Source organism: Suillus subaureus (assembly GCF_016647635.1).
Source record: "Suillus subaureus strain MN1 chromosome Unknown BJ212scaffold_47, whole genome shotgun sequence".
Lineage (NCBI taxonomy): Eukaryota > Fungi > Basidiomycota > Agaricomycetes > Boletales > Suillaceae > Suillus > Suillus subaureus.
The window spans coordinates 64,538-90,654 of record NW_024538603.1 but is presented as its reverse complement, the minus strand read 5'-3'; the positions used below and the strand labels follow the sequence as shown (position 1 = coordinate 90,654).

Genomic DNA, 26,117 nt, shown 5'->3' with positions numbered 1-26,117 from the left:
ACAATACCAGGATTTATCACCAGATTCCCTAGTGCCACTGTACAACATTGCAACTCACACTTGGAACTGGGATCTTCCAGTTAACCCTCCTGGAAATGAGTCAGACTCAAATACTGGGAGTGCCACTTACAAAGAAATTATCACATCCTTTATGAACACTCTTGCTAGCTGCTTATCAGCATTATAACCCCTGCTTGAATGCAAGTGCTATGCAACTCATACATGGAATGCAGCCAGTGCTCACAAGGTGTTGCCTAGCAGCAACATAAAGTATAAACCTGATCTTGTCCTTGCTGATGATATCACAACAAGATGGGGAAACATCAGGGTATCTGGTGAGCTAACACACAGTCCTTACAAGCCTGCAATGTGACTTGGGAAGGCTGCAGACACCCACACCTACTTTATGATGAGTGAACAGCCCTGGAGGCACTTTGCCCTCATCTTATCATTCACCGATGCATATCACTATCTCAGAGTCCTCATGTATGATCACTCTGGTGGAGCTGTATCTACTTGCTTCAATATCTACCAGCAACCAGATCTACTCCCTCATATTATTGCTGCTATCATTTTTGGCAGTCTAGAATATGTTGGGTATGATTCAACAGTTTCCTTCATGAAACATGTTTCACCACCTCTTTCCATGGACATTCATGTCTATTATCCAATCAAGAATATTCCCACATGATGTAGCAGTTCAGCAGACCCTGCTACTTCCACCTCTGAATCTCTTACTAAGCTTTTTGTTTCTGAAAGCCTATCATCTGATGATCATCTTGAGTCTATAGTCTCTGACTCTGAGGAATGCTCAAGTAAGGACTTGCTTGAAGGGAGCTCAAATGATATGACTACTCAGTCATTTGCACATGAAGAATTTCCCCCATCTCCCTCTCACACACAACCTACTATGGTATCTAGTGCCCCCCTTCTTAGCCTCACATCCCAAATGCTCCAGGACTTGACAGAGAGTATATGTTCTGTCATGCCCCATCCTTCCTAATTTCCTTATTCTGTACACTCATCTGAACCTCATGGCAAGATCTGTGTAGGGGATAACATATATACTATCAAGAGATTTCTCTTTGTAAGTTAGGGCCTTGTTGGTTATGGGACTATCTGCTATCTTGCCAGTTTGAATAAAGAGGACTACATTGTGAAGGACCATTGGGTTCTCAGCAAGCAGGATGACATCTTCTTGAATGAGACCAATATGCTAAAATTGATGCATAGTATCCCTGGCATTCCAGAACTGGTAGATTATTAGCTTGTCACAATATCAGAGGGTGAGGTTGACAACACTCAAAGTTATTGCAAAAGAGAATGCTGGAGTATACTATAGCAATGCTGAAGAAGTCTGCCACTGTTCTCAATAGTATGTCCAACTTGAAACATGCTGCTTCAATATCTTTGCAGCCTGTGGGCCTAGGAATGCTAAAGTGGAAGAAATTGGATGATATCTGAGTCAGGCTAGCAAATATTTTTTTTTAATCAATATGTGTCATTGTGGTAGTGTTGGAGGTAGAAATATTTTAGGGTGAGTTCTGCCAAAAAAAATGACAGAACAGCAATTGACAGAAATGTTTTGCATGTTTTTGCCTGTTTCTAGAGTGGTTCAAGATGGCAGCAAAAATGATCTAAGCTATTGCATAGGTGCTACACCCTCCAATGACAATAGTGTGTCAATGTTCCAGACTGCTTCCATGCCATATAACCCATGGCCAACCACATCAATTTCCTCAATAAATCCTGCAGGTGTAATTCCTTTATCAACCTTTTCCAGCTCATTCTAATCAATAACACCTTTGTTAAAAATATCTGGGACTTCACAAGTGCCTTCAAGTTCTTGCAAGCCATGGCATGAATCCAGCATCTCATTTTTGAACCTGCTGAATTCTTTGAGCAGCCCTTCATCTGTTATCGACTCTGTGCCTGCAAAAAATTCATTGTCCAAGTTGTGAGAGTCACAAGTGAGTGGAGGCACCCATGCAAAAGACCTTTGAAGTTCATTTGCTAAGGCTATGTCAAGTCTATACTCTGGTTGAGTATGCATATGGGTGTGTTTGCAACATGTTGGCTTACCAGCTTTGTGATCTACCTCGTGCAAGAAATTTGCATAGCTTGTTCAGAGTTTGCTAAGAGACTTGAAAGTCTGAACTGATAGGTTACAGCACTTCACAGATTGTACCCTACCCAGGCCCAAGAAATAACGCTCGACATCAGCAGCATGAGGTGTGATCAAGTGGATTATGATTGTGAATGCCTTCAATGGACAGTGCTCAGCATTGACTGGGAGGGTTTCCCATCAATTGAGTGTATCAGCTTGTCCAACAGTAGTTGCATTTGCAAAAATAATGATTGGATGAATTTGGGACTTTTTGCTGTTGGACAAGGTGGTTGGTGATGATTTTTTGAGTGGGGCAGCCCTTGGACTTTTTTGATAACATTCTGGTATGCAGAGAGGCTCATATACACTTTTTTGAACAACAATCATATGCTATTTACTTGTAGTACCAATAAGATTCACATTGATTTCTGCTGACTTCTACCCAAGGCCCTTGACCTACTGCTGGCAATTGTCATTGGCAGAATGGCAGACTTCTGCCTACAACACTACATTGTGGTACTATCTCTTACATTGACTCATGATATGTATCACATATTTCCAGAAAACTTTCATTGCTATCTGTCACCCATACTACTACTGACATGTTATTTGTCTTGCATCTGATGGACTCATTTTGCTTATATCATATGTTGACTCAAATATTTGTATGACATCTGAACTTTCTTTCATGCCTCACCACTCATAAACCATGTAGCAGTACAACTGCACATTGACTCAAAGGTGCAAACATTATCTCACTAACAAAGGCATGGTCTTTCATTATCTCCATCAGCAATGCATCCTGCATACAATTGAGGCAAATACACCACATGTTTACAGTAGCACTCAAAGAAGTATAATTTTTCTCAAGGCTGCTTGAATCTTTCTACCAAGATGGGTATATAATGGTGAGTCTGATCAATTTTGTTTTTTGTCTTGCTGCTCTCTGTATTGCATCATGTCTCCTTATACAGTAGCCAGTCCTAGAAAGAAAAGGTCCAAACACAAAGCTTCTGATACTTCAAAGGCTACTTTACCAAGGAGGCATCATGCTACAAACCTCTCCAAAATTCCCAGCATGCTGCTCATGTCTCTCAGTCTCACTAAAGTTGATGTTACAGATACTGCTCCTTAATATTCCAGCCATCCTAATGCAGGAATAGGGGGTAGGAACACCCAGCTAGAGAAGATTGGGGTAGTTTTAGAGTCTTGGTCCTGGAACCAGAAACCTAGGGGTGCTACATCTCTTAGCACACTTGACCCCATGAATCCTCAGGCTCCAGAACTACCTCATAAAGGCTGGAAGAGTCATCCAAAGATATAACACAACTTTTGTTATAGATAGTGCTGATTGTGCATTTAGGTGCAGCCTCCACCATATAGTCCTAAGTCCATGAACCTTAATGTCAGTACTCTAGTTCCCAGCTTTTCATCACAGAAAAGCAGTGGGAGGTTTGGATTTGTAGCTTCAACCACCATACCTATTATTCCTCCTGGTGTGGAGCCTAGTCCTCAAGCCTCTAATGACTCATATCTCATTATGGGAATGACAGTTACCAAACAACACAATATGAACACTCTCATTGATTATGCTTGGAGTTTCCAATGTCCACTTACTGCTACCTTGTTAGAGCATAACCTGGATCCAGTCCTATGCAAGGAGGATGATATTAGCTAAACACTTTGTGCAAGACTGGTAGGATCCAACCCAGAGGACAGTGAATCCAGCAGTAGTGCTACTGATATAGATAACATTGATGATGCAAAAGATGAAGAAGATGGAGATGAAAGAGATAATAATGAATCACAGCAGTTTGGTTGGAGGGAGGCTTGTTGGCAGCACAAAGAACATCCAGGTAAGAATTTTATGTTCAAAGTACCTTCACTGACTGAGTCTTATATTTATAGGATTTTCAGCTGAAGAACTACCTACTCAGGCTCAAATTGCTCACCCTCTCACACTAGATTTCAAATTCCAATACTCACACAATGAAGATGATAACACTTCCTGGATAGATCTCAATAACACCAACCAGGTATGACTTTCATTACTCATTTAGATTATACTTACAGTCTCTTGCCTTCTAAGTCTCTAGGCACCTTACCAGGAGTACAGATGGAACAATTGGGCCTTCAGGTGAGGGTGCAAATTTGTTTTAGATCAAACTCATGGTTCTTTCTTGTAGACTACTACCTGGAACTTCCCCAATAATATATTGAAGTGCCATCATGATAAAAGTGGTCAGCCCTGCCTTCCTAACCCTGAATTGCTGCAGCTGCTGAATCAAGTGGTGGAGTTGGTCAACACTGGGAGTCTGTTAAGAACCAATAAATCCAAGGGATTTGAAAGTTGGCTGAGACCTGACCAACTGGCTTGGTATGGGCCATGCTGGAAAAGTTTCCTCGAGGTTCAAGGAGAGTGTTGTGCTTAGCATGCCCTGGAAAACCCTTTTCCACCTTTAGTCAAGGGGATGACAGGAACCATCTCTGAGGTTCTAGTTTCATTTTTGGTTACATGGGACAAGTGTGGTAGATAATTTGAGGCTGGTATGTGCTTGTTTTTTTGCTGAACTAATCCATTTCATACCTTGGTGCAGGGGTTTGGGCAGAGTAGCAATACAATATGACATGATTGGTATGTGGATTATTTATGTTTATGCTGATGCCTCAATGAGTTTGAGAGTATGCAAACACAGGTGCTGGTTGTGGTTGCTTTCACCAAAAAGTTGGATCAGCTGGCCTTTGGCTCACAGTCAGTGGATGGCTTCATTGTTTGAAATGTTGAATGCACCCTCTAAGATTGTCAAATCTGGGTCTTGGCTTTTCAGGAAAAGGGTGTTAGAAGTGGAGCATGACAAAGTGTACTAGTAAGTCCACTTGCAGTGAGGATGATAATATGAGCTCACTTTTTTCTTCTGCCTGCTTCTGTCATATGCCACTCCAGACCCTCAACTCTAAATCCACTTCTCTGGATATCCGGATCTGAGATCTGGATCTCCAATGATCTGATCTATCTTTATCTTCCTTCCAGAATCCAAACCCTATATCAGCGCCCAACCCCATCTAGACTTCCCCTGTCTCTGGACTCCAGTTAACTATGTTTTCCTTCTGATTATTGATCCATTACATCCATTTCATTTCCAATATGCATTATTGGTGATCTGTCTTACTTACTAACAGACTTTGCATATGCTTTGTACATAGCCTTTGTGTTTGCTGACTGATTCCTATATGATACCTACAGTATATAGACCTCCTGTAACTCTCGGAAATACTTCAGTTTGAATATTATCTTAGTTCCTGCTCATTCCTGTGTCCTCCAGACTCAAGCCAAGTCTCTTGTCATATTGTGAGTCTTAGGATTGTATCCTAGACTACATCTCTGGCTCTACCTTAGGGTAGTCTATCCCCTGTTAGTTTCTAGTCCAGACTTCATCCAGATTAGCCTTATCTGCTTGTCCAAGTAACATCTGGATGTCCATCGGATTTATCTCATGTTTCAGATCCAGACGTCTGTTATCCACCCTAGTCAAATCCCAGAAACTCCAGATGACTATTCTAACCCCTGGAAATTAAGGGCACATACTTGGGAAAGAGGCACAGTGTATGAGCTGAGGCCAAGCCCTTGTGATCTGACTCCCTTGAGCACATGACCTTAACAGCTTCTAGCTAGTACAGTGTCCCTCTGTCAGCTCTTTTTTTCTGTATCCTTGTGAGCTCACCATTCTTCTTTTTCATGTATTCAAGACTTGAATTTGTAGTACCATGTCACAGTTGTCCTCATTTGCAAAGGACTCTGAAATAACTACTGAGTATATCAACAAAATTTAACTCAGGAAAAAGCAATAGCAACTACTAGTAGTCATGGAATCATGATGTATCTATTTTTTTGTGATGGCACCTTTGAATGATATGAGGGCTACCTTTCCATTACCTACAGTATACAACAAAACTGTTGTAATGTTTGTGTGAGATTGATTACTTTGGCTATATCATCACAGAGATAGCAGCTATGAAAATGTGAATGAGATCAATATTGTAGCCCTATATCCAGGCTATAACAGTTGTACTACATTGGAGATGTGGAAATATTTTCTTAAAAGGATATAAGCAATTTACTACATGGTATGCATTGCAATAGTTTTGTTGCCGATATTTTTAAATATCAAAATCTATCAAAAGATAGCCACCTAGTGGGAATATGATCATCACACTGGCTTGGGGGAAGAGGACACTATTTCCCTGTAGGCTAGGGCTTGGTCTATGTGGGTGAGTCTTGCACCTTGTATATCAAAGCTTGGATGGATGGATGTGTCTAATGGGTTGCTAATGTTTCACTTCACTCCCATACCTGCAAGTCTGTCAGCTTCTTCATTTCCTTTATTTCTATTGTGACCTTTCACCCATCTGAAGGTTATTGGAGCTCATCTGGTCCTCAGGTTGTAGGCTGTTGCTTGGAAGAGGTGTTAAGAACCATGTTGCTCAAGGGAGAGAGAGACTGACTCAGAGGGGCTTGGCCTCAGCTCGTACGCTGTGCCCCTTACCCGAGTATGTGCCCTTCATTTCATATGAGGTCTGATGATGGTCTGAGGAAGTCCGGAGGACTTCCAGAGGCTGGCTACTCTGCTGGAGAGCACTAGAGGACTTCAGGAGGAGCGTGGGAGAGTTCCGGAGGAACGCAGGAAGTGCTCAGGAGAGTTCCCACTGCAAGGTAATACTTCTACAGGAAACAGGATGAAGGACTGGAGGACTGGAGGGCAGGAGGACAGGAGGACAGGAGGACTGGAGGACTGGAGGGCAGGAGGACAGGAGGACTGGAGGACTGGAGGACTGGAGGGCAGGAGGACAGGAGGACAGGAGGACAGGAGGACAGGAGGACAGGAGGACAGGAGGACAGGAGGACAGGAGGACAGGAGGACAGGAGGACAGGAGGACAGGAGGACAGGAGGACAGGAGGACAGGATGTCTGAAGGTACAGAGGGCAGAACATCTGAAGGTACGGAGGGCGGAACATCTGAAGGAACAGGATGCCTGGAGGTACGAGGGACAGGAGGTCTGGAAGGAATAGGGGCTACAGCAGACGAAGTCCAATGTAGAAACAAACAGAGGTAGACTACCCTAAGGTAGAGTTGGAGAGACAGGGATTGGACCTAAGTCTGGAAAGAGGGAAAGTGCTGGAAAGGCGGAGCTCTGGCCTAGGGAATCAACCCCTAGGCCTGATGGGTAGGACAGACTTAGGTGGACCAAAGTCTGAGAGAGGATTGGGCAAGTCTAAGTTGATATTCAGACTAGGGAACTACAGGAGTATCTACAGGGGTTATATACTGAACAATATCTGAGGGGATCAGTAAGCAAAGGAGCAAGGCTATGTATGAGCATGTGGAAACACATTAGTAAGTAAGTCGGAACATAAGTAAATGAACTTGGAGATGAGGACTCGTACAAGGATCAATAAGCAAGATGGAACAAGAGGTAACCGAAAGCCGGAAGGCAGAGAATGCCTAAATGGGGATAGGCACAGGATATCAGACAGAGGGTGGGAATAGGTCCAGCATTAATATCCAGAGGTCTGGAGATCTGGGGATCTGGAAGACAAGGTGGATACAGGACTGGAATACAAAAAGGTGGATATAGTCTGGAATCCGAGATGAGGTGAAGTCTGGATGTCTTGCTGGATGGAGTGTGCATAGGGTGGACAGGATAGGGTTGTACGGATCAGGCTAGCAGTGAGGATCCGGAGGTCCAGAGCTCAGGGGTAAATCAGGAGTGTAGTCAATCCTGCTGAGGTGTGGAGCACAGTGGGAGGGGATCTGGGAATGAGCTGGATATGAAGTGGGGTCCAGATGTAGGCTCGGAAGGCGTGGGAATATGATGGAACATGGGTCCGGATTGTGGGATATGACAGGAGCATATCTGCTTGACCATATGTCAAATACTTGAAAAATGCGAACTGATTTATGTTTTTTGAGAGATATGTATGAATTTAACATACATCAGGAAAACACTCTGCTGCAAATTTAGACTAAGTATGTCAAACCTTCTCTAATTTATGATAATTTCAATAAAATAGACAACTTAGTGGTTTAGAGAGACTTTGTTACTGCCCCATGAGCATTCTTTTATGCATGCTAAATTAGTGATAATTAGTGATAATTATGTTCAACTTGAAGCAAACTTACAACCAAGAGTGCTTGACTATCAGTTTGAATGTTCATGCAGGCATTCAAGTTGTTTACAAGAACAAAATAGAGTTTGATTAAATGAGGGTATGCAAACATAGGTTGTGCATAATTATAGCAACCAATAAATGAGAGAGGATGGAGCATATTTATAGTGAAACCAATAAGCAGCATGTAAAGTGAGACCACAACTAGGACATCCAAAGCTACTTGTCATTGTCCATGCCATCAAGGTCAAGGAAAGTCATCACATCTCCATGTAATGCTGCAGCAGCACCATTAGAGCAGAGTTTCCTTTTGAGATAAATTAGTCAACACAGCATATTCAGAGCATAATGAACTTACTGGACAGCCTCAAAAATGTTGGCCATCAACTTGTGGAACTTGCTTGGCATGTTCTCCTCCATTTTGCTAAGAAAGTTCACATGGAATGCATAGACCTCACTAAACTGGTTCCTGGTGAAATTGAACTTGGAGCAAGATTTGCTGGACTTCCACAAGAGTGCACACATCATGCATCTTAAATATATAATGCATCTTCAACCTTGTTTCAAGGCAAAGAGTTATGAAAGTCTGAATATAAATCAGACAATCACTTGTATGGACATGTGTATTTAAAAATATATGTGGGATTTATATTACACTTTGAACCATCCAGTACTAACACTTTTTTCACACAAATTAAGATGATTAAATTGAAAGCTAGCAGTGCACCAGGTATCAATGGTATCCCCTACAAAGCCTGTAAAACACTATATGAAAAACATAAAGAGAATACAGCAGCTGACAAACCAAGTTTTGACATCATCAAAGTCTTAACTTCTGTATTCAACAACATTCAGGATCATGGGATAGAGAAAGAAAGAAACTTTGCCTTGGGCTGGATGTGCCCCTTGTACAAAAAGAAAGACTGTGGAAATAAAAAACTACTACCTTATCAAGCTACTCAACATGGACTATAAAATTCTCACTGAATGTTTAGCTATGCTACTTGTGAAAGAGATTCATACCTTAGTTCACCCAGACCAAAGCAGTTTTATACCAAAGAGATCAATCTTTGACCCAATAAGATTAACCCAAATAATGATAGTGTATGCTGACATGATGGAAGAAGATGGGATAATTGTAGCCCTAGACCAAGAGAAGGCAAATGATAAAATCAGACATGACTACCTAAATGAATCCATACAGAATTTTGGACTTCCTAACAGATTCACTAAAACAATACAAGTGCTATGCAAAAATGCCTATACTAAAGTGACCATCAATGGCTGCCTCAGTGACTCATTCCAGGTAAAGAGAGGAGTATGCCAAGGTGACCCCCTCTCCTGCCTACTTTTTGACCTGGCCATAGAACCCCTGGCATACACATTAGGAAACTCAGAAAAACTGAAAGGATACAACCCAAATCAGCCAAACCAGGCAGGAGAAATAGCTGCAGTCTTGATAGGAATACAACTGATTAGTCCTATGACCCCTGTGCTAATAATCACAAACTCAAGATACATCATTGACAGCCTCACAAAATACTTACTGGAATGGGAAAACCAAGGATAGATAGACATTGCAAACAGTGACCTCTTGTCATATCCCACAATCCGGACCCATGTTCCATCATATTCCCACGCCTTCCGAGCCTACATCTGGACCCCACTTCATATCCAGCTCATTCCCAGATCCCCTCCCACTGTGCTCCACACCTCAGCAGGATTGACTACACTCCTGATTTACCCCTGAGCTCTGGACCTCCGGATCCTCACTGCTAGCCTGATCCGTACAACCCTATCCTGTCCACCCTATGCACACTCCATCCAGCAAGACATCCAGACTTCACCTCATCTCGGATTCCAGACTATATCCACCTTTTTGTATTCCAGTCCTGTATCCACCTTGTCTTCTGGATCCCCAGATCTCCGGACCTCCAGATATTAACTCTGGACCTATCCCCACCCTCTGTCCGATATCCTGTGCCTATCCCCATTTAGGCATCTCTACCTTTCCGGCTTTCAGTTACCTCTTGTTCCATCTTGCTTATTGATCCTTGTATGAGTCCTCATCTCCGAGTTCATTTACTTATGTTCCATCTTACTTACTAATGTGTTTCCACATGCTCATACATAGCCTTGCTCCTTTGCTTACTGATCCCCTCAGATATTGTTCAGTATATAACCCCTGTAGATACTCCTGTAGTTCCCCAGTTTGAATATCACCTTAGACTTGCCCAGTCTTCTTCTGGACTTCAGTCCATCTGAGTTTGTCCTTTTCTGTAAGGCCTAGGGATGGGTTCCCTAGGCCGGAATTCCAGACCTTCGGATTTGTCCCCTATGTCTCTGTCCCAAGTCTAGGGATTGCTTCCCTAGGCTAGAGTCTTGCCTTTCTGGCACTTACCCTCTTTCTGGACTTAGGTCCACTTCCTGTCCCTCCGACTCTACCTTAGGGTAGTCTACCTCTGTTTGCTTCTACATCGGACTTCATCCGATGTAGCCCCTATTCCTTCCGGACCTCCGGACCTCCTGTCTTCTGTACCTCTGGACACCCTGTCCCTCATACCTCCGGGCATCCTGTCCTTTGGATGTTCCGCCCTCCATACCTTTGGACGTTCCACCCTCCATACCTTTGGACGTTCCGCCCTCCATACCTTCGGACATTCCATCTTCCATACTTCCGGACCTCCTGTCCTCTGTACTCTGGACCTCCAGACATCCTGTCCTCCATACTCCAGACCTCCAGACATCCTGTCCTCTGGACCTCCTATCTGTCCATCCTGTTTTCCTGTAGAAGTATTACCTTGCAGCAGGAACTCTCCTGAGCATTTCCTGCATCCCTCCGGAACTCTCCCATGCTCCTCCGGACATTTCCCGCGCTCCTCCGGAAGTCCTCCTGCACTCTCCACCAGAGTAGCCAGCCTCCAGAAGTCCTCCGGACTTCATTGGACCATCATCAGACTTCCTCTGAAATGAAGGGCACATACTTGGGTAAGGGGCACAGCGTACGAGCTGAGGCCAAGCCCCTCTGAGTCAGTCTCTCTCTCCTTTGAGCATGGTTCTTAACAGCTCCCTACAATGATGTTGTATGTATGTACCACATGTTAGAAGCTCAGGAAATAGGACCATTCCTTATAGTACTGTAACCTTGTCTTCCTCAAGGACATGTTACAGTTATGGTTACCCCCTATCTCTTTTCTCTTATCTTCACTCGTGTATTACATCATGACCGCACTTGACTGTGCCATCACTAGGCTAACGTCCTTCTATATCTGTATTACAGCATGATCGCCATACGCCGTCACTAGCTGACTCATATCTCTTACCTCTGACTCACCCATGACGTCACTAGCTGACTCATATCTCTTACCTCTGACTCACCCATGACGTCACCAGCTGACTCATGTTTCTTATCTCTGACTCGACTGATGACATATGTGTACCTGCCCTAAACATACCTACGTCTATATAAACCCAGTCATGTACCTAGATAAACTTCACTTTAATTTACTAGGTTTTACCTGCATTATCCTTCGCTTAGGACCCCCAATCCTAAGTCGTCTGATATCGATATTCAAGCCAAAGACACTCTCTTTGACTTGTCTTAAGAACCTTACATTTGTGAGGACACAATCCGGCTTTAGGCGTACTCTTATCGAGTACCTATCATCACACCCATCCTAGTCGACCTACAGTTCGCCATAACAGGACACACTGAAAGAAGTGTTTCGCATTTTTGAGTGTTTAAGTTTATAGGCTTCAAAATATAATTTCTAACATCTCTTCATTAGTATACACCATACATGAGGAGCATAGGTCCATAGGGTCAGCCCCTGGGGTTGTATATATTTATATCCTCCTGGTGGTTCACCCCCTGAGAATTTTTTTCCTGCAGCTCCAGCCCTCCAGGATGGGAGGTGGGCTGTTACTATGCATATATATAATATATTGATTATATAGATATACCAGGACAATATCAGAATCCTTGTCTACAAACCAAAGTCTCCTCCTGCCTACACTGTACCATATTTTCGCATTTCTGAGGTTTTTCAGTACATTATTATTTGATAGACTACACAATCTGTTCATATATACCTTATGGCACATATATAAAGCCTTCCCATGGCCATGATCAGGTAGAAATGTGTCAGAGTAATGATATCAAGCACATATCTCTTATTCTCACTGATAAGAATTCTCAGACATGAATATAGTGAAATATTATAATCAGACTATCAAAGGGTATACTATATATACTGCCCAATACAATCCTCAACTACTAGAAGGATCCATGAATAATTGACAGCAGGGGAATCCAATAGATAAGAAAAAGGTCATGGGAAAGTCAAAAGTCCAAACATTGAAAAGGTGCTTGTGTACCAACAGTTTATGCATGGGTGGTCTCACCATAATAATGCAACAAATTGAGATTACAATACTTCCACATCACCTTCAGCCTTGTTCAGTAACTGTCATATAAGCAAAATTTGCAAAATATGAGTTTTGGTATGTGGTGCCTGCACATTGGCATGTAAGTGGAGCTTGAACATGATCAGCAAGATCATCAACACCCAGTAGTATACACTATAGTTTGATGACTTGATCCCAACTTGAACATTACCAATTAATTAGTGTCATGGATGGGCCTGTTCAGCCCCTTCATCAGCACCTCCTTGGTCCTTTGTTTCCTCACCCCTTGATTCCACATCAACATCTCCTTGCTGCTTACCACATTCAGCTAACTCAGGGCCAGCATCTGGCACACCTGACAGTCTACAAGTGGATGTTTCATTACATGGTACTTCTTATTAGCATTCTTGTTGCTACTACCACAGGTGGTTCTACAGGCAACACAAATTCCCAGAGTCCCTGAGCCATATCACACATCTGCACTATCAGGCCATGAATGGGTCATAGAGCTCATTGTTGGTCATCCAAAATGCATCCACTGCAAGCTCAGGATGCATGTTCATGTGTTTGAGAATCTGATCAATGAGCTCCATTCCCTTGGTCATACAGATTCATGATACATCTCACTTGAAGAGCAACTTGCAATATTCCTCTACTCCTGTATTACAGGGTTAACAATTTGCCATGTTGGTGAATGCTTTCAGCACTTAAATAACACAATTTCTTGGTATGATTAGTTTGTATTAGCAAAAAATGTTAGTTCTGATGCCTTTATAGCTATTTTTGCAAGATGCTTGACATATTCACATCTTGACCATTTTATAATAAATACATATGTTTTCCTGCTGATGGTGATCCAATCCCTACCAAAATACGCATCAATCCAAAATGCTGGCTGTATTTTAAGGATGCTATAGGAGCAGTCAATGGTAGTCATATCCACATGTTCCCTCCTTCAGCTAAGTACCACATTTATCACAACTGCAAAGAATTTCTCTCCCAAAATTACCTTTTTGCATGTGATTTTGATCTGATGTTTACATATGCATTGACTGGGTGGGAAGGCTCTGCAACTGATGCATGGCTTTGGGATCAAGCACTTGAAGGTGGCTTGAAATTTCCTCCCTGTAAATATCTTCTTGTGGATGCAGGATGTCTGTCCTGTGAAGAGCTCTTGACTCCTTATCACAGTGTTCGATACCACCTCACTCAATGGGGTTGTGCCAGTGTGAGGTAGTTGTTTCACTCATGTTTTTTTGAATCAAACCAATATTATATTTTTTCAGACCAGTTAATAAAGAAGAACTCTTCAATCTTTGTCATGCCTCAGCATGAAATGTCATTGAACAAAGTTTCAGTGTCTTAAAACAATGCTTTCACATTCTCCTCTTATCCCTGGAATACAAGATTGAAATTCAAGCTCAGATTCCTGTGGCACTATGCACCCTACATAATTTTATATGGCTTCATGACCCATCCAAGGATCCTTTACCATTGATGAGTATTGTTGAAGACAATCCAAGCCATCAAGGAAATCCTGTAGCAGCTGAGAGTGGACCATATGTCCAAGCTGCTAATGCATGCTATGATTGCATTGCAGCACACATGTGGGAGGATTATGAGGCTTACTTATGTGAGATGTCAAAGAGCTAGATTCTGATCTTGATAAGGAAGATAAAGCTGAAGATGATCTTTATGATGGGTGTGAGTTTGACAATGACACTACTGCAGAATAGATCTATGTTTTGTAGCTATAATTGAAAGTTTTATGTGAGCATCAAAGCTACTTGTATAATAGAAAGAAGTACAAGGCTAGAGCTACAACTAAGCCTACAAACAAAAAAATGAGCAGGAAAAGTAGGAGCTACATGGTAGGGTTCTCTTGTTTGGCACAGATAATCAGACTCTAAAAATGCCTCACATAGCTCAGGATCATCAATGTCTAAGAATGTGTCACATGCTGCTACATTTGTCATGAACACATGCATGAGAACCACCTTATCGTCCTGCAAGATCCCTGCAGGTGACTGCATTAACTTCAGTGTGTGTGACCTATGATCAGCTACATGAGCCTCATCAGTGATGGAGGCAGGGTATGTGATGCCTGAGGCACTCACAAATACTTTGGGGCAAGGAGCAATCAATATCAGTCTGCATGACCCATGACTGAATGGAGTGACTTACTCAACAGCATGCACACAATAGACCTTAGGTCTTTTCATGACCTAGCAGTGTTAAGAACCAGTTTGCTCAAAGTGGAGAGAGGGACTGATTCTGAGGGGCTTAGCCTCAGCTTGTACACTATGCCCCTCACCTGAGTATGTGCTCTTCATTTCAGATGAGGTCTGATGATGGTCTGATGAAGTCTAGAGGACTTCTGGAGGAGTGTGGGAAATGTCCAGAGAAGCATGAGAGAGTTTGAGAGGAATGCAGGAAGTGCTCAGGAGAGTTCCCACTGCAAAGTAATATTTCTCCAGGAAATAGGATGGAAGGATAGGAGGACAGGAGGACAGGATGTCTAGAGGAATAAAAAAACAGGATATCCAAAGGTATAGAGGGCAGGAGGTTCAAAGGACAGGACACCTGAAGGTCCAGAAGGAATAGGGGCTACATTGGATAGAGTCTGATATAGAAACAAACAGAGGTAGACTACCCTAAGATAGAGTCAGAGAGACAGGGATTGGACCTAAGTCCAGAAAGAAAGTAAGTGCTGGAAAGGCAAAGCTTTGGCCTAGGGAATCAATCCCTAGGCCTGATGGATAGGATAGAACTTAGGAAGACCAAAGTCCAAGAGATGATTGGGCAAGTCTAAGTTGATATTGAAACTGAGGAAACTACAGGAGTATTTACAGGGGTTATATACTGGAGAATGTCTGAGGGGATCAGTCAGCAAAGGAGTAGGGCTATGTATGAGCATGTGGAAACATATTAGTAAGTAAGACAGAACATAACTAAATGAACTTGGAGATGAAGACTCATACAAGGATCAATCAGCAAGATGGAACAAGAAGTAACTGAGAGCCAGAAAGGCAGAGATGTCTAAATGGGGATAGGCACAGGATATCGAACAGAGGGTGGGAATACATCTGGAGATAGTTATGGTTAATATCCAGAGGTCCAGAGATCTGAGGATCTGGAAGGTGAGGTAGATACAGGACTGGGATATGATAAGGTGGATATAGTCCTGAATCTGAGACAAAGTGAAGTCCATATGTCTTGCTGGATGGAGTGTGCATAGGGTGGTACAGATCAGGCTAGCAGCAAGGATCCAGAGGTCCAGAGCTCAGGGGTAAATCCAGAGCAGAGTCGATCCTGCTGAGGTGTGAAGCACATAGCAGAAGAGGATCTAAGAATGAGTTGGATATGAAGTGGGGTCTGGACATAGACTCAGAAGGTGTGGGAATATGATGGAATGTGGGTCCGGATTGTGGGATATGACAGGCAGCAGCATTTTGCAATAGAGACTAGAACTGCTACAGTATACAATCCACTAATCTATATTAGGATCCTGTTATGACATTGCATATACAATATGATAGGGAAAGGAAAATGATAAAACCATGCTTCAGGATCTAAGTAGTGAATTTCAGACAGTCAAAACTCCAACAGAATTATCTGGTAGCCACTCAAATGCTCAGACCCAGAACCTGCTCAGCTGGTTAGGGCACTCCTGGCAGATTTCAATTCTCCCACTCACTACTTAGGCCTTGAAACCTTGTTGCAGGTTCTTTTCTCTTGCTATCATCATTTTATTTCCCAACATTAAATTTAGCTGGTAACTTTGCATAGTAGTTATAGTTGTCAATGTCAATGTCAATGTCATTGCTATTGTCTTGGTACTAGTACTTGCTCCATGAAAAAAAAAGATCCGTCTGTGTAGTTATTAACTTTGCATAGTAGTCATTCATTTTGTATGATAATAACATTAACAACAAGGTAGTCACTTTGACACTGGAACAAACTAACAACTCATATAAATAGTGCATGTCCTACTGATCACAAGAGTGAGTGAGCTTATATTTACTTGCTCAACAAGTTTGTCTAACTGAGTTTTGCATAAGCAATACGTACAATGATTATCAGTACTTTCCCTGCTACCTTGAAATGAAGGCAGAGTCACATAGGTCTTTTTAACAACCTGATTCAAATGCCAGTATACTAGTATCTGTCGATGTTAATGTATCCCCTGCCAATGCAACAGGCTGTTCAAAGTAAGTGGAATGCCATGTAAGCCCTGAAATGCAATATCATTGATATTCAACCTTCACAGAATGTCTAGCCTACAGATGCTAATTCCCTGGAATTCTTGAGGATTTCATCTCCATTACTTGCATCCCAAGAAAGTCATTCTCCATGATAAAGCAATCCATTGGGCTGATGGACAAGACAACCCTGATTCATTTCCCATAGCAGTTTATGTCACACAATGCTGGTTGCCTTCCAAAAGTGGATCAATTTCATTTCACTCACTAGGATAGGACTTTGGACAGGTGAGTTGGCCCATGATATCATTGTTAATCATTGCCTTCACAATATACTGCATCCATTTGCTCATTTATTTTTGTTTAGTTCATTGCAGTCTGCAAGTGGGTATGCCTATTGCTTAGCCAGTGAGTGGGCAACTGTCTGCTTGCAACTCACAATAAATACTTTGCATAATTCTGTGTCATTTCCCATCATCCTCTAGCTATGGAGACCACACAAAGGTGTACTCTCTCCTGTTCATATGCAATTGCTGACCTTACTGTAAGTTAAATTATTCTCTGCTGCTCCACACCTGCCTCATTCTCCTCTATTTATAGGTCCCCTCTGTGACTGCAGATCTACCACACACAATCCTCAAAGAGTGTTCAAAACACAAAGCATACACAGACATACCAGATGATTTCCTTCCTCCCAGTCCTAAGAGACATCTGCCCTTGTGTGCTTATGTGGATGCTAACCTCACCATGAGTTAAATCATTTCCCAGTCTTCCACACATGCCTCATTTCTCCTTTCAGACTTGCCCATCAACTGAAGAGCACAGTCCAGTGCCTTTCCCTTTGTACACACAGTGGCTCAAAAAAATTTCTCAATGTTTGTGACTTTTCATATAATTGCTGTATTATGAGCCAGGGCATGAGAATATGACTAAGCCATAGGGAGGTGTGGGAGCGCTCTGCTTCTAAGCTTCATGTTTGATCCCTACAGCGTGGGAATATTATGTCATCAAGTGAAGATATGGTTAATTTAATTTGGTGACTCATTGAGACACTTTTTTGACTTTCAGTTTGGCCAATACAATCTCTATAATTCTAGTACTTGGTGCTTCCTCATGTTGCTCTAATTACTTCCACCACTCTTCTATGCATACTATCTATCAATTTGAGGCATTCCTCATCAACAATCTTGCCCCTCTCTGCTGCAACTCTCTCCCACAGCTGAAACAGCCCCTATTATTATCCTTAGCTCTTCTAATCTGTATACCAGGCAGATTGCTACCAAAACTGGTCTAAGCAGGGTTACTATCATTAGGATCATAAAAAATTCATGCCAGATAAGAAAAATATCAAACTAGATTGTCCTTTCAAGCTTACAGCATACAGTGGCTCAAAAAACTGTCTGCATGTTTTGACATTTTTCACTATCTATGATATTGTGTGAGAAGGAACAAATGCCTCAAGGACATGCTCATACCACATTGTAGTATGGCTTCAGGGCTTTCATTTGAGCCCTACACCGTGGGAATCGGTGGAGATATGGTGGAGACATAAGGCTTACAAAATCATGACTCATGTGGACAGTTTTTTGAGCGCATATTAAAACTATATAAATCATCATTTATGACACCATAACAATCATGCCACCATTAAATAAATTATAAAGTGGTGTCATTATGTCATTTTAAAACCATATCTAACTATACAAACCAAAAATTTCCATATGTCATGGTTATATTCACCATGAAAGCCACCCCCCCTGCTCAAAGGGATAATATCCTCTCTCTTTCCTATTCTGGCCTCTCTGCTTGTCAAATTTCCTCTAGAACTGGAGCATCCAAGTCCACTGTGGCCAAGTTCATCAAAGAAAGTCACACAGACAAGGAAAACTTCTGTGAAGGGCATCCATCCAAGCTCACCTCTACTGATAGGAGGGCTAGTATCCAACATATCACTACAGGAAAGGCTGATAATGCTGTCCAGGTCACCTATTACATCAATTCCACCATCACATTCCCTGTCTCTTCACACACTGTGAGAAACATTCTCAAGACAGCTCATCTCAGGTCAGTAACAAGGAAGAAAAGGCTGTCCTCTCTATCACACATAAACAGAGATGACTAACCTTTGCTTTAGCCCATCAGAATTGGATTACATGGACTGGAAGCATGTTATATGATCATATAAGACCACAATAAATAGGATTGGGTCAGATGGCAAGGTATATATGTGAAAAAAGAAGGGTGCTAGTCCTCTCTGCATATGTGTGATAGAGAGGACAGCCTTTTCTTCCTTGTTACTGACCTGAGATGAGCTGTCTTGAGAATGTTTCTCACAGTGTGTGAAGAGACAGGGAATGTGATGGTGGAATTGATGTAATAGGTGACCTGGACAGCATTATCAGCCTTTCCTGTAGTGATATGTTGGATACTAGCCCTCCTATCAGTAGAGGTGAGCTTGGATGGATGCCCTTCACAGAAGTTTTCCTTGTCTGTGTGACTTTCTTTGATGAACTTGGCCACAGTGGACTTGGATGCTCCAGTTCTAGAGGAAATTTGACAAGCAGAGAGGCCAGAATAGGAAAGAGAGAGGATATTATCCCTTTGAGCAGGGGGGGTGGCTTTCATGGTGAATATAACCATGACATATGGAAATTTTTGGTTTGTATAGTTAGATATGGTTTTAAAATGACATAATGACACCACTTTATAATTTATTTAATGGTGGCATGATTGTTATGGTGTCATAAATGATGATTTATATAGTTTTAATATGCGCTCAAAAAACTGTCCACATGAGTCATGATTTTGTAAGCCTTATGTCTCCACCATATCTCCACCGATTCCCACGGTGTAGGGCTCAAATGAAAGCCCTGAAGCCATACTACAATGTGGTATGAGCATGTCCTTGAGGCATTTGTTCCTTCTCACACAATATCATAGATAGTGAAAAATGTCAAAACATGCAGACAGTTTTTTGAGCCACTGTATGTGCCCTTCATTTCATATGAGGTCCAATGATGGTCCAACAAAGTCCAGAGGACTTCTGGAGGCTGGCTATTCTGCTGGAGAGTGCTAGAGGACTTCCGGAGGAGCGTGGGAAACGTCCGGAGGAGCGTGGGAGAGTTCCGGAGGAATGCAGGAAGTGCTCAGGAGAGTTCCCACTGCAAGGTAATACTTCTACAGGAAACAGGATGGAAGGATAGGAGGTCCGAGGGTCTGGAGGATAGGAGGACAGGAGGACAGGATGATGGAGGACAGAAGGACAGGAGGACAGGAGGGCAGGATGATGGAGGACAGAAGGACAGGATGTCCAAGGGTTAGGAGGATGGAACGTCTGAAGGTATGGAGGGCGGAATGTCCGAAGGACAGGATGCCCAGAGGTACGAGAGACAGGAGGTCCGGAGGTCCGGAAGGAATAGGGGCTACATCAGATGAAGTCCGATGTAGAAGCAAACAGAGGTAGACTACCCGAAGGTAGAGTCGGAGAGACAGGAAGTGGACCAAGGTCTGGAAAGAGGGAAAGTGCCAGAAAGGCAGAGCTCCGGCCTAGGGAATCAATCCCTAGGCCTGATGGGTAGGACAGACTTAGGTGGACCAAAGTCCAAGAGAGGATTGTGCAAGTCTAAGTTGATATTCAAACTGAGGAACTACAGGAGTATCTACAGGGGTTATATACTGAACAATATCTGAGGGGATCAGTAAGCAAAGGAGCAAGGCTATGTACGAGCATGTGGAAACACATTAGTAAGTAAGATGGAACATAAGTAAATGAACTCGGAGATGAGGACTCATACAAGGATCAATAAGCAAGATGGAACAAGAGGTAACTGAAAGCCAGAAGGCAGAGAATGCCTAAATGGGGATAGGCGCAGGATATCGGACAGAGGGTGGGGATAGGTCCAGAGTTAATATCTGGAGGTCCAGAGATCTGGGGATCCGGAAGACAAGGTGGATACAGGACTGGGATATGAGAAGGTGGATAGAGTCCAGAATCTGAGACAAGGTGAAGTCTGAATGTCTTGCTGGATGGAGTGTACATAGGGTGGATGGGACAGGGGGTTATGGTTCAGGCTAGCAGTGGAGATCCGATGGTCTGGAGCTCAGGGGTAAATCCAGAGCATAGTCGATCCTGCTGAGGTGTGGAGCACACAGCGGAAGGGGATCTGGGAATGAGTTGGATATGAAGTGTGGTCCGGACATAGGCTCAGAAGGCGTGGGAATATGATGGAACGTGGGTCTGGATTGTGGGATATGACAGATAGAAGGTCCAAAGGTCCAGAGGACAGGAGGACAGGGGGACAGGAGGATAGGATGTCCAAAGGTATGGAGGGCAGGGTGTCTGAAGGACAGGAGGATAGGGCATCCAAAGGTATGGAAGGAATAGGGGCTACATCAGACTTTGTCTGATATAGAAACAAACAGAGGTAGACTACCCTAAGGTAGAGTCAGAGGGACAGGGATTGGACCTAGGTCTGGAAAGAGGGTAAGTGCTGGAAAGGCAAAGCTCTGGCCTAGGGAATCAATCCCTGGGCCTGATGGATAGGACAGACTTAGGTGGACCAAAGTCTGAGAGAGGATTGGGCAAGTAGAACAGGATCTAAGATGCTATTCAGACTGAGGACTCTACAGGAGTTGTACAGGGGTTATATACTAGAGGATATTCGAGAGGATCAGTAAGCAACAGAGTAAAGCTATGTATGAGCATGTGGAAACACATTGGTAAGTAAGATGGAACATATGTAAATGAACTCAGAGATGAAACTAGTACAAGGATCAATCAGCAAGACAGAAATAGAGATAACCAAGAACTGGAAAGGTGGAGATGCCTAAATGGGGATAGGTGCAGGATCTCAAATGGAGGGTAGGAATAGGTCTGGAGATAGTAACAGTTAATATCTGGAGATCTGGGGATCCAGAAGGCAGGGCGGAAACGGGACTGAGATATGTGAGGTGGTGGATGTAGTCCAGAATCTAAGAGGAGGTAAAGTCCGGATGTCTTGCTGGATGGAATGTGCATATGGTGGACAAGATAGGGGTGTATGGATCAGGCTAGTAGTGGGGATCTGGAGGTCAGGGGTAATTCCATAGCAGATCTAATCCTGCTTAGATATGGAGTACACAGTGGAAGAGGATCTGGGAATGAGCCAGAGGTGGGGTCTGAAAATAGGTCTGGAAAGCGTGGGAATATGATGGGATCTATGTCTGGCATATGGGATATGACAGTGAAGTTGCATGGGTTGGGATACCCCCTCAAACATATATATGTATGTATGTAGGAGCAAAATTAATAACATATTGTGAAAAAAATTGGTTTATATGAAACATAAGATGCTACTGAATTGTGTTAGTGGGATGGGGATCACCTGCAGCTGTACTCACACCTGTCTGATGGTCTGGATGGGCCTTAATCTGCATATTAAATATCAAACAAGTTTTTATATCTTCTTTAACACTTTCTTACCCTCAACTATACCATGGCTTGTTGTGGTCCAAAGCCTTGGACAACAGTGGAAGAGGATGTGTTTCTCAAAGCTTTACTACCTGAGTTTATCAGAGCTCAGCATCTGAAAATGTTTGTGAATGTTTGGGCTGATACCTTCTGCAGTTTCTTCTATCAATGGCCCAAGTGTACATGTCTATACCACAATAGTGTCCCTGTTGAAGGAGACCTTACCCCTGATCAATTAAAAATTGTCAAGCTGGCCATCGCTGAGCATAGGATAGTGAGTCACATCAGCACACATAAATGGTCACTTCTTAAATTTTCTTTTACCATAGGTCATCAAGCATTGGTTTAGATGACAGACCAATACAGTGTGTCTCGTGCATTCAGGAAATTCCTGTGGTGTGCTCAATCTCAATGACATATTCAGTGGGGGAGGTCAATGAGCTCAAAGAGTCTCAAGCACCACAAGAAGTCAAAATTAAAGAAAATGATGGAATCACTCTCTCATCTATAAAGCACAAGGCCAAACTCACCAATCAACACATCAATAAGTAAGTTTTCTTGCAACATCATAGTTGTCAAATAAAGACTTACAGCTCATAGAAAACAGAAGTGCAGTTAGCACTTGTTTCAGGTATATTATATCCATACATATCCTATGATAGCATGGTTTTTGGTTGGCAGTCAAGATACCCCTTCAATTTCATTTGATAGTCACCAGTTGCTTTATATCTATCCCACCCCAGTGTGTCCATTCATTCAAATACCTTTTGACATCTCCCAGACTAGCTTGTGATTTTTTGGCTTATGTTAAGGTCGTGTGCTCAAGGGGGTTGGATCACAAGGGCTTGGCCTCAGCTCATACACTGTGCCCCTTTCCTGAGTATGTGCCCTTAATTTCCAGGGGCTGGAGCAGTCATCTGGAGTTTCCAGGATTTGACTAGGGCAGACAATGGATGTCCGGATCCGAAACGTGAGATAAATCCGACGGACATCTGGATATTACTTGGACAAGCAGATAAGACTAATCTGGACAAAGTCCAGACTAGAAACTAACAGAGGATGGGCTACCTTAAGGTAGAGTCGGAAATGTAGTCTAGTATGCAATCCTAAGACTTTGGAATATGACAAGAGACTTGTCTCGAGTCCAGAGGACACAGGAATGAGCAGGAACTAAGATGATATTTGAACTGGAGTATTTCCGAGAGTTACAGGAGGTTTATATACTGTAGGTATTATATAGGAATCAATCAGCAAACATAAAGGCTATGTATGAAGCATATGCAAAGTTTATTAGTAAGTAGGACAGATCACAAATAATGAACACCAGAAATGAAATGTATGTAACAGATCAATAATCAGAAGGGAAACATAGTTAACCAGAGTCTGGAGACAGGGGAAGTCTAAATGGGGTTGGGTGCTGATATAGGGTTTGGATTCCAGAAGGAAGATAAAGATAGATCAGATCATTTGAGATCCAGATCTTGGATCCAGATATCCAGAGAAGTGGATTCAGAGTTGAGAGTCCGGAATGGCATATGACAGCTTACCAGACTTGAAGAATATCAGGCTTCTATACCATCTGCAAGCTGCTCCCAAAGATGTGCTATTGTGTCTGATGTATGAGTCTCACTTGATGGTAAACAAGATTATTATTGACAATATGAACATCACATATGAGTCCAAAAAGCCAGAGTAATAGTAAAAATAGCATACACAATGACATTGAAAGAAGTGTTGCAGAAAGTTCTATTGTGATATAAGTAAGTGTAATGAAAGGTGTCAAGTTATGTTTCATTTCTTCTATGGTGTCTACTATCTTGGGATGTCACATGATGCCTCATACTGGTTTGAAATTTGTTCCCTATGCAAGTTGATGTCAATCAAAGACTTTCTGAATCTTCTTGTAGTGGGCAATGTGAGTGATGTCTAATGTGACACTGAGCCTGGAGGAACAGTCTTTCTGACCTGTGGCAAATTCACCTGCAGCATTGTGAGAATATGTTAATCAGATGAAAGAGAATTTATGACTTACATGACTGGTACACATGGTGAGACTTTGTGTTCTAAGCAGTCTGGCACACACTTTGTGCCCATGGGTCCAATGGATGATATCAAGGTTGTGTGACTCCAGAACAGCGAAGATTGCCTGGTTAATGGTACTGACCCAAAATTACTGTCTGGCTCTATCACCAGTTTGGATGGTACTAATGAATGAAAGTGGGGTGTGAACAATATATTCATTTGAGCAAACTCAACACTGCACCTTCATCAATCTCATGCATCTCCTCATTATGCAACACACAACTGGGTAAATGCATGTGATTCACCCTGGGCACTTGAGGGGTTATCTCCTGGAAATGTTTTTCTGTAAGGAATTTTGCCAATGGTCAAGTTGGAGACTGGGAGTGGTCTGCAGAGTTGTAATGATCAATTAGATTCTCAATGATGCAGGTTGCCAATGGCTTCTACTTATCTTGAAATGTCCAAATCACATGAGTCAAAGGCCCTAGCAAGGAGAAGCTGAGCAAGGGTATACATGTACACTGAGCCCAATTATTTTAGGTTCATGGACTGGGACATGCTAATGTGCTTTCACTTTGGTCTTGGAATAGGACATGCATACTCACACCATTGCCAGGGAGAAGGCAGTGCAGCACCTGTATCATTTACTCATGATATTGAAGGCCCCGGGGAAATAGATGAAGATGAAGATGAAGATGAAGATGAAGGTGAAGGTGAAGGTGAAGGTGAAGGCCAAGATGACAGTGAAGATGAATTTGATATCAAGGGCGGATCAGACATTGAGCAGTGGTTCAGCTCCAGCAATGAATCGTTGTTGGATCAATTCAATGAGATGTACAATAGTGAAGTAGACCTCAATTACAAGAACTAGATCAATAGCACAAACTTGCCTGTAGGCATAACCTTGCAGTGCAAACATGACTTATCACCACCTTGCATGTTATAACTAAGATGGCATTGTAATAGTGGACAGTCTCATTCTAGGTCAGACACACCCCCTGTACATGTAATAGCTCAGCAGCACTGAACTGCACTGAATCGCACTGTTATGTCTGTCCATTTTTCTTTACAAGGTTAGCGATTACATTTAAAGGCACCTGTTTTCCCTCTTTGAACTAACAATGTCTTCTGCAGACAATATGCCAACCTTCCATTCATACTTTTTCCTAGATGATGTCATATCCACATATCTGGATCTCAGATCTGATCCTTATCTCATCTCAGATCTGATCCACATCTTATCTCTGATCCTATCCACATTTTATCCCCCTCCAACATCTCATCATCCAATCTGTCCACTCATCTGGTCCAGTCCACAATTCATCTGAATCCACAATCAGCACTCATCTCCTTTTGGTAATCCCCTAACTCCAGTATTTCAGTTATCTGTATATCCGTCCTGCCCCCTAATCTGTTACCTATGCTTCATTTCTGTTTCATTATTTGTGATCCATTTCTACTTACCAATAGACTATCCATATGCTTTGTACATAGCCTTGGACTCTGCTGATTGATCATTCTGTTAGATACCTATAGTATATAACCTCCTGTAACTCTCTGTAGCACCTCAGTTCAAATATCAACTTAGTTCTGCTCATTCCTGTCCTCTGGACCTAAGTACCACTACTCTCATCACCCTCTGAGACTTAGGATTGATTCCTATAGTCTATTCATATCCACCTCTGTCTATGACAGCCATTACCACTAGTTTCTAGTCTGGACTTGTCCAGATTAGCCTTACAATACTTATCCCGCATCTGGAAG

General features: G+C 42.5%; 4 protein-coding genes across 4 annotated transcripts; all 4 read left to right on the top strand.

Annotated features, from left to right (window-relative positions):
* Nucleotides 1-3,065: 3,065 nt before the first annotated feature.
* BJ212DRAFT_1303706 (uncharacterized protein) lies at nt 3,066-4,327 on the top strand (the record flags this gene model as incomplete). Its single annotated transcript, XM_041333461.1, has 6 exons — nt 3,066-3,103; nt 3,251-3,414; nt 3,808-3,963; nt 4,016-4,143; nt 4,204-4,244; nt 4,294-4,327. 6 exons carry the CDS (start codon nt 3,066-3,068, stop codon nt 4,325-4,327), a joined length of 561 nt encoding a protein of 186 aa, XP_041187693.1.
* Nucleotides 4,328-14,015: 9,688 nt separating this feature from the next.
* Nucleotides 14,016-14,333, top strand: BJ212DRAFT_1282715 (uncharacterized protein; the record flags this gene model as incomplete). Its single annotated transcript, XM_041331697.1, has 1 exon — nt 14,016-14,333. A coding segment is annotated over one exon (318 nt), but the record flags the coding sequence as incomplete, so codon positions are not given.
* Nucleotides 14,334-22,356: 8,023 nt separating this feature from the next.
* Nucleotides 22,357-22,883, top strand: BJ212DRAFT_1303705 (uncharacterized protein; the record flags this gene model as incomplete). The annotated part of the gene is made up of 3 exons (XM_041333460.1): nt 22,357-22,605; nt 22,681-22,696; nt 22,756-22,883. 3 exons carry the CDS (start codon nt 22,357-22,359, stop codon nt 22,881-22,883), a joined length of 393 nt encoding a protein of 130 aa, XP_041187691.1.
* A 1,984-nt stretch (nt 22,884-24,867) lies between these two features.
* On the top strand, nt 24,868-25,224 carry BJ212DRAFT_1303704 (uncharacterized protein; the record flags this gene model as incomplete). The annotated part of the gene is made up of 1 exon (XM_041333459.1): nt 24,868-25,224. One exon carries the CDS (start codon nt 24,868-24,870, stop codon nt 25,222-25,224), a length of 357 nt encoding a protein of 118 aa, XP_041187690.1.
* Nucleotides 25,225-26,117: the final 893 nt, after the last annotated feature.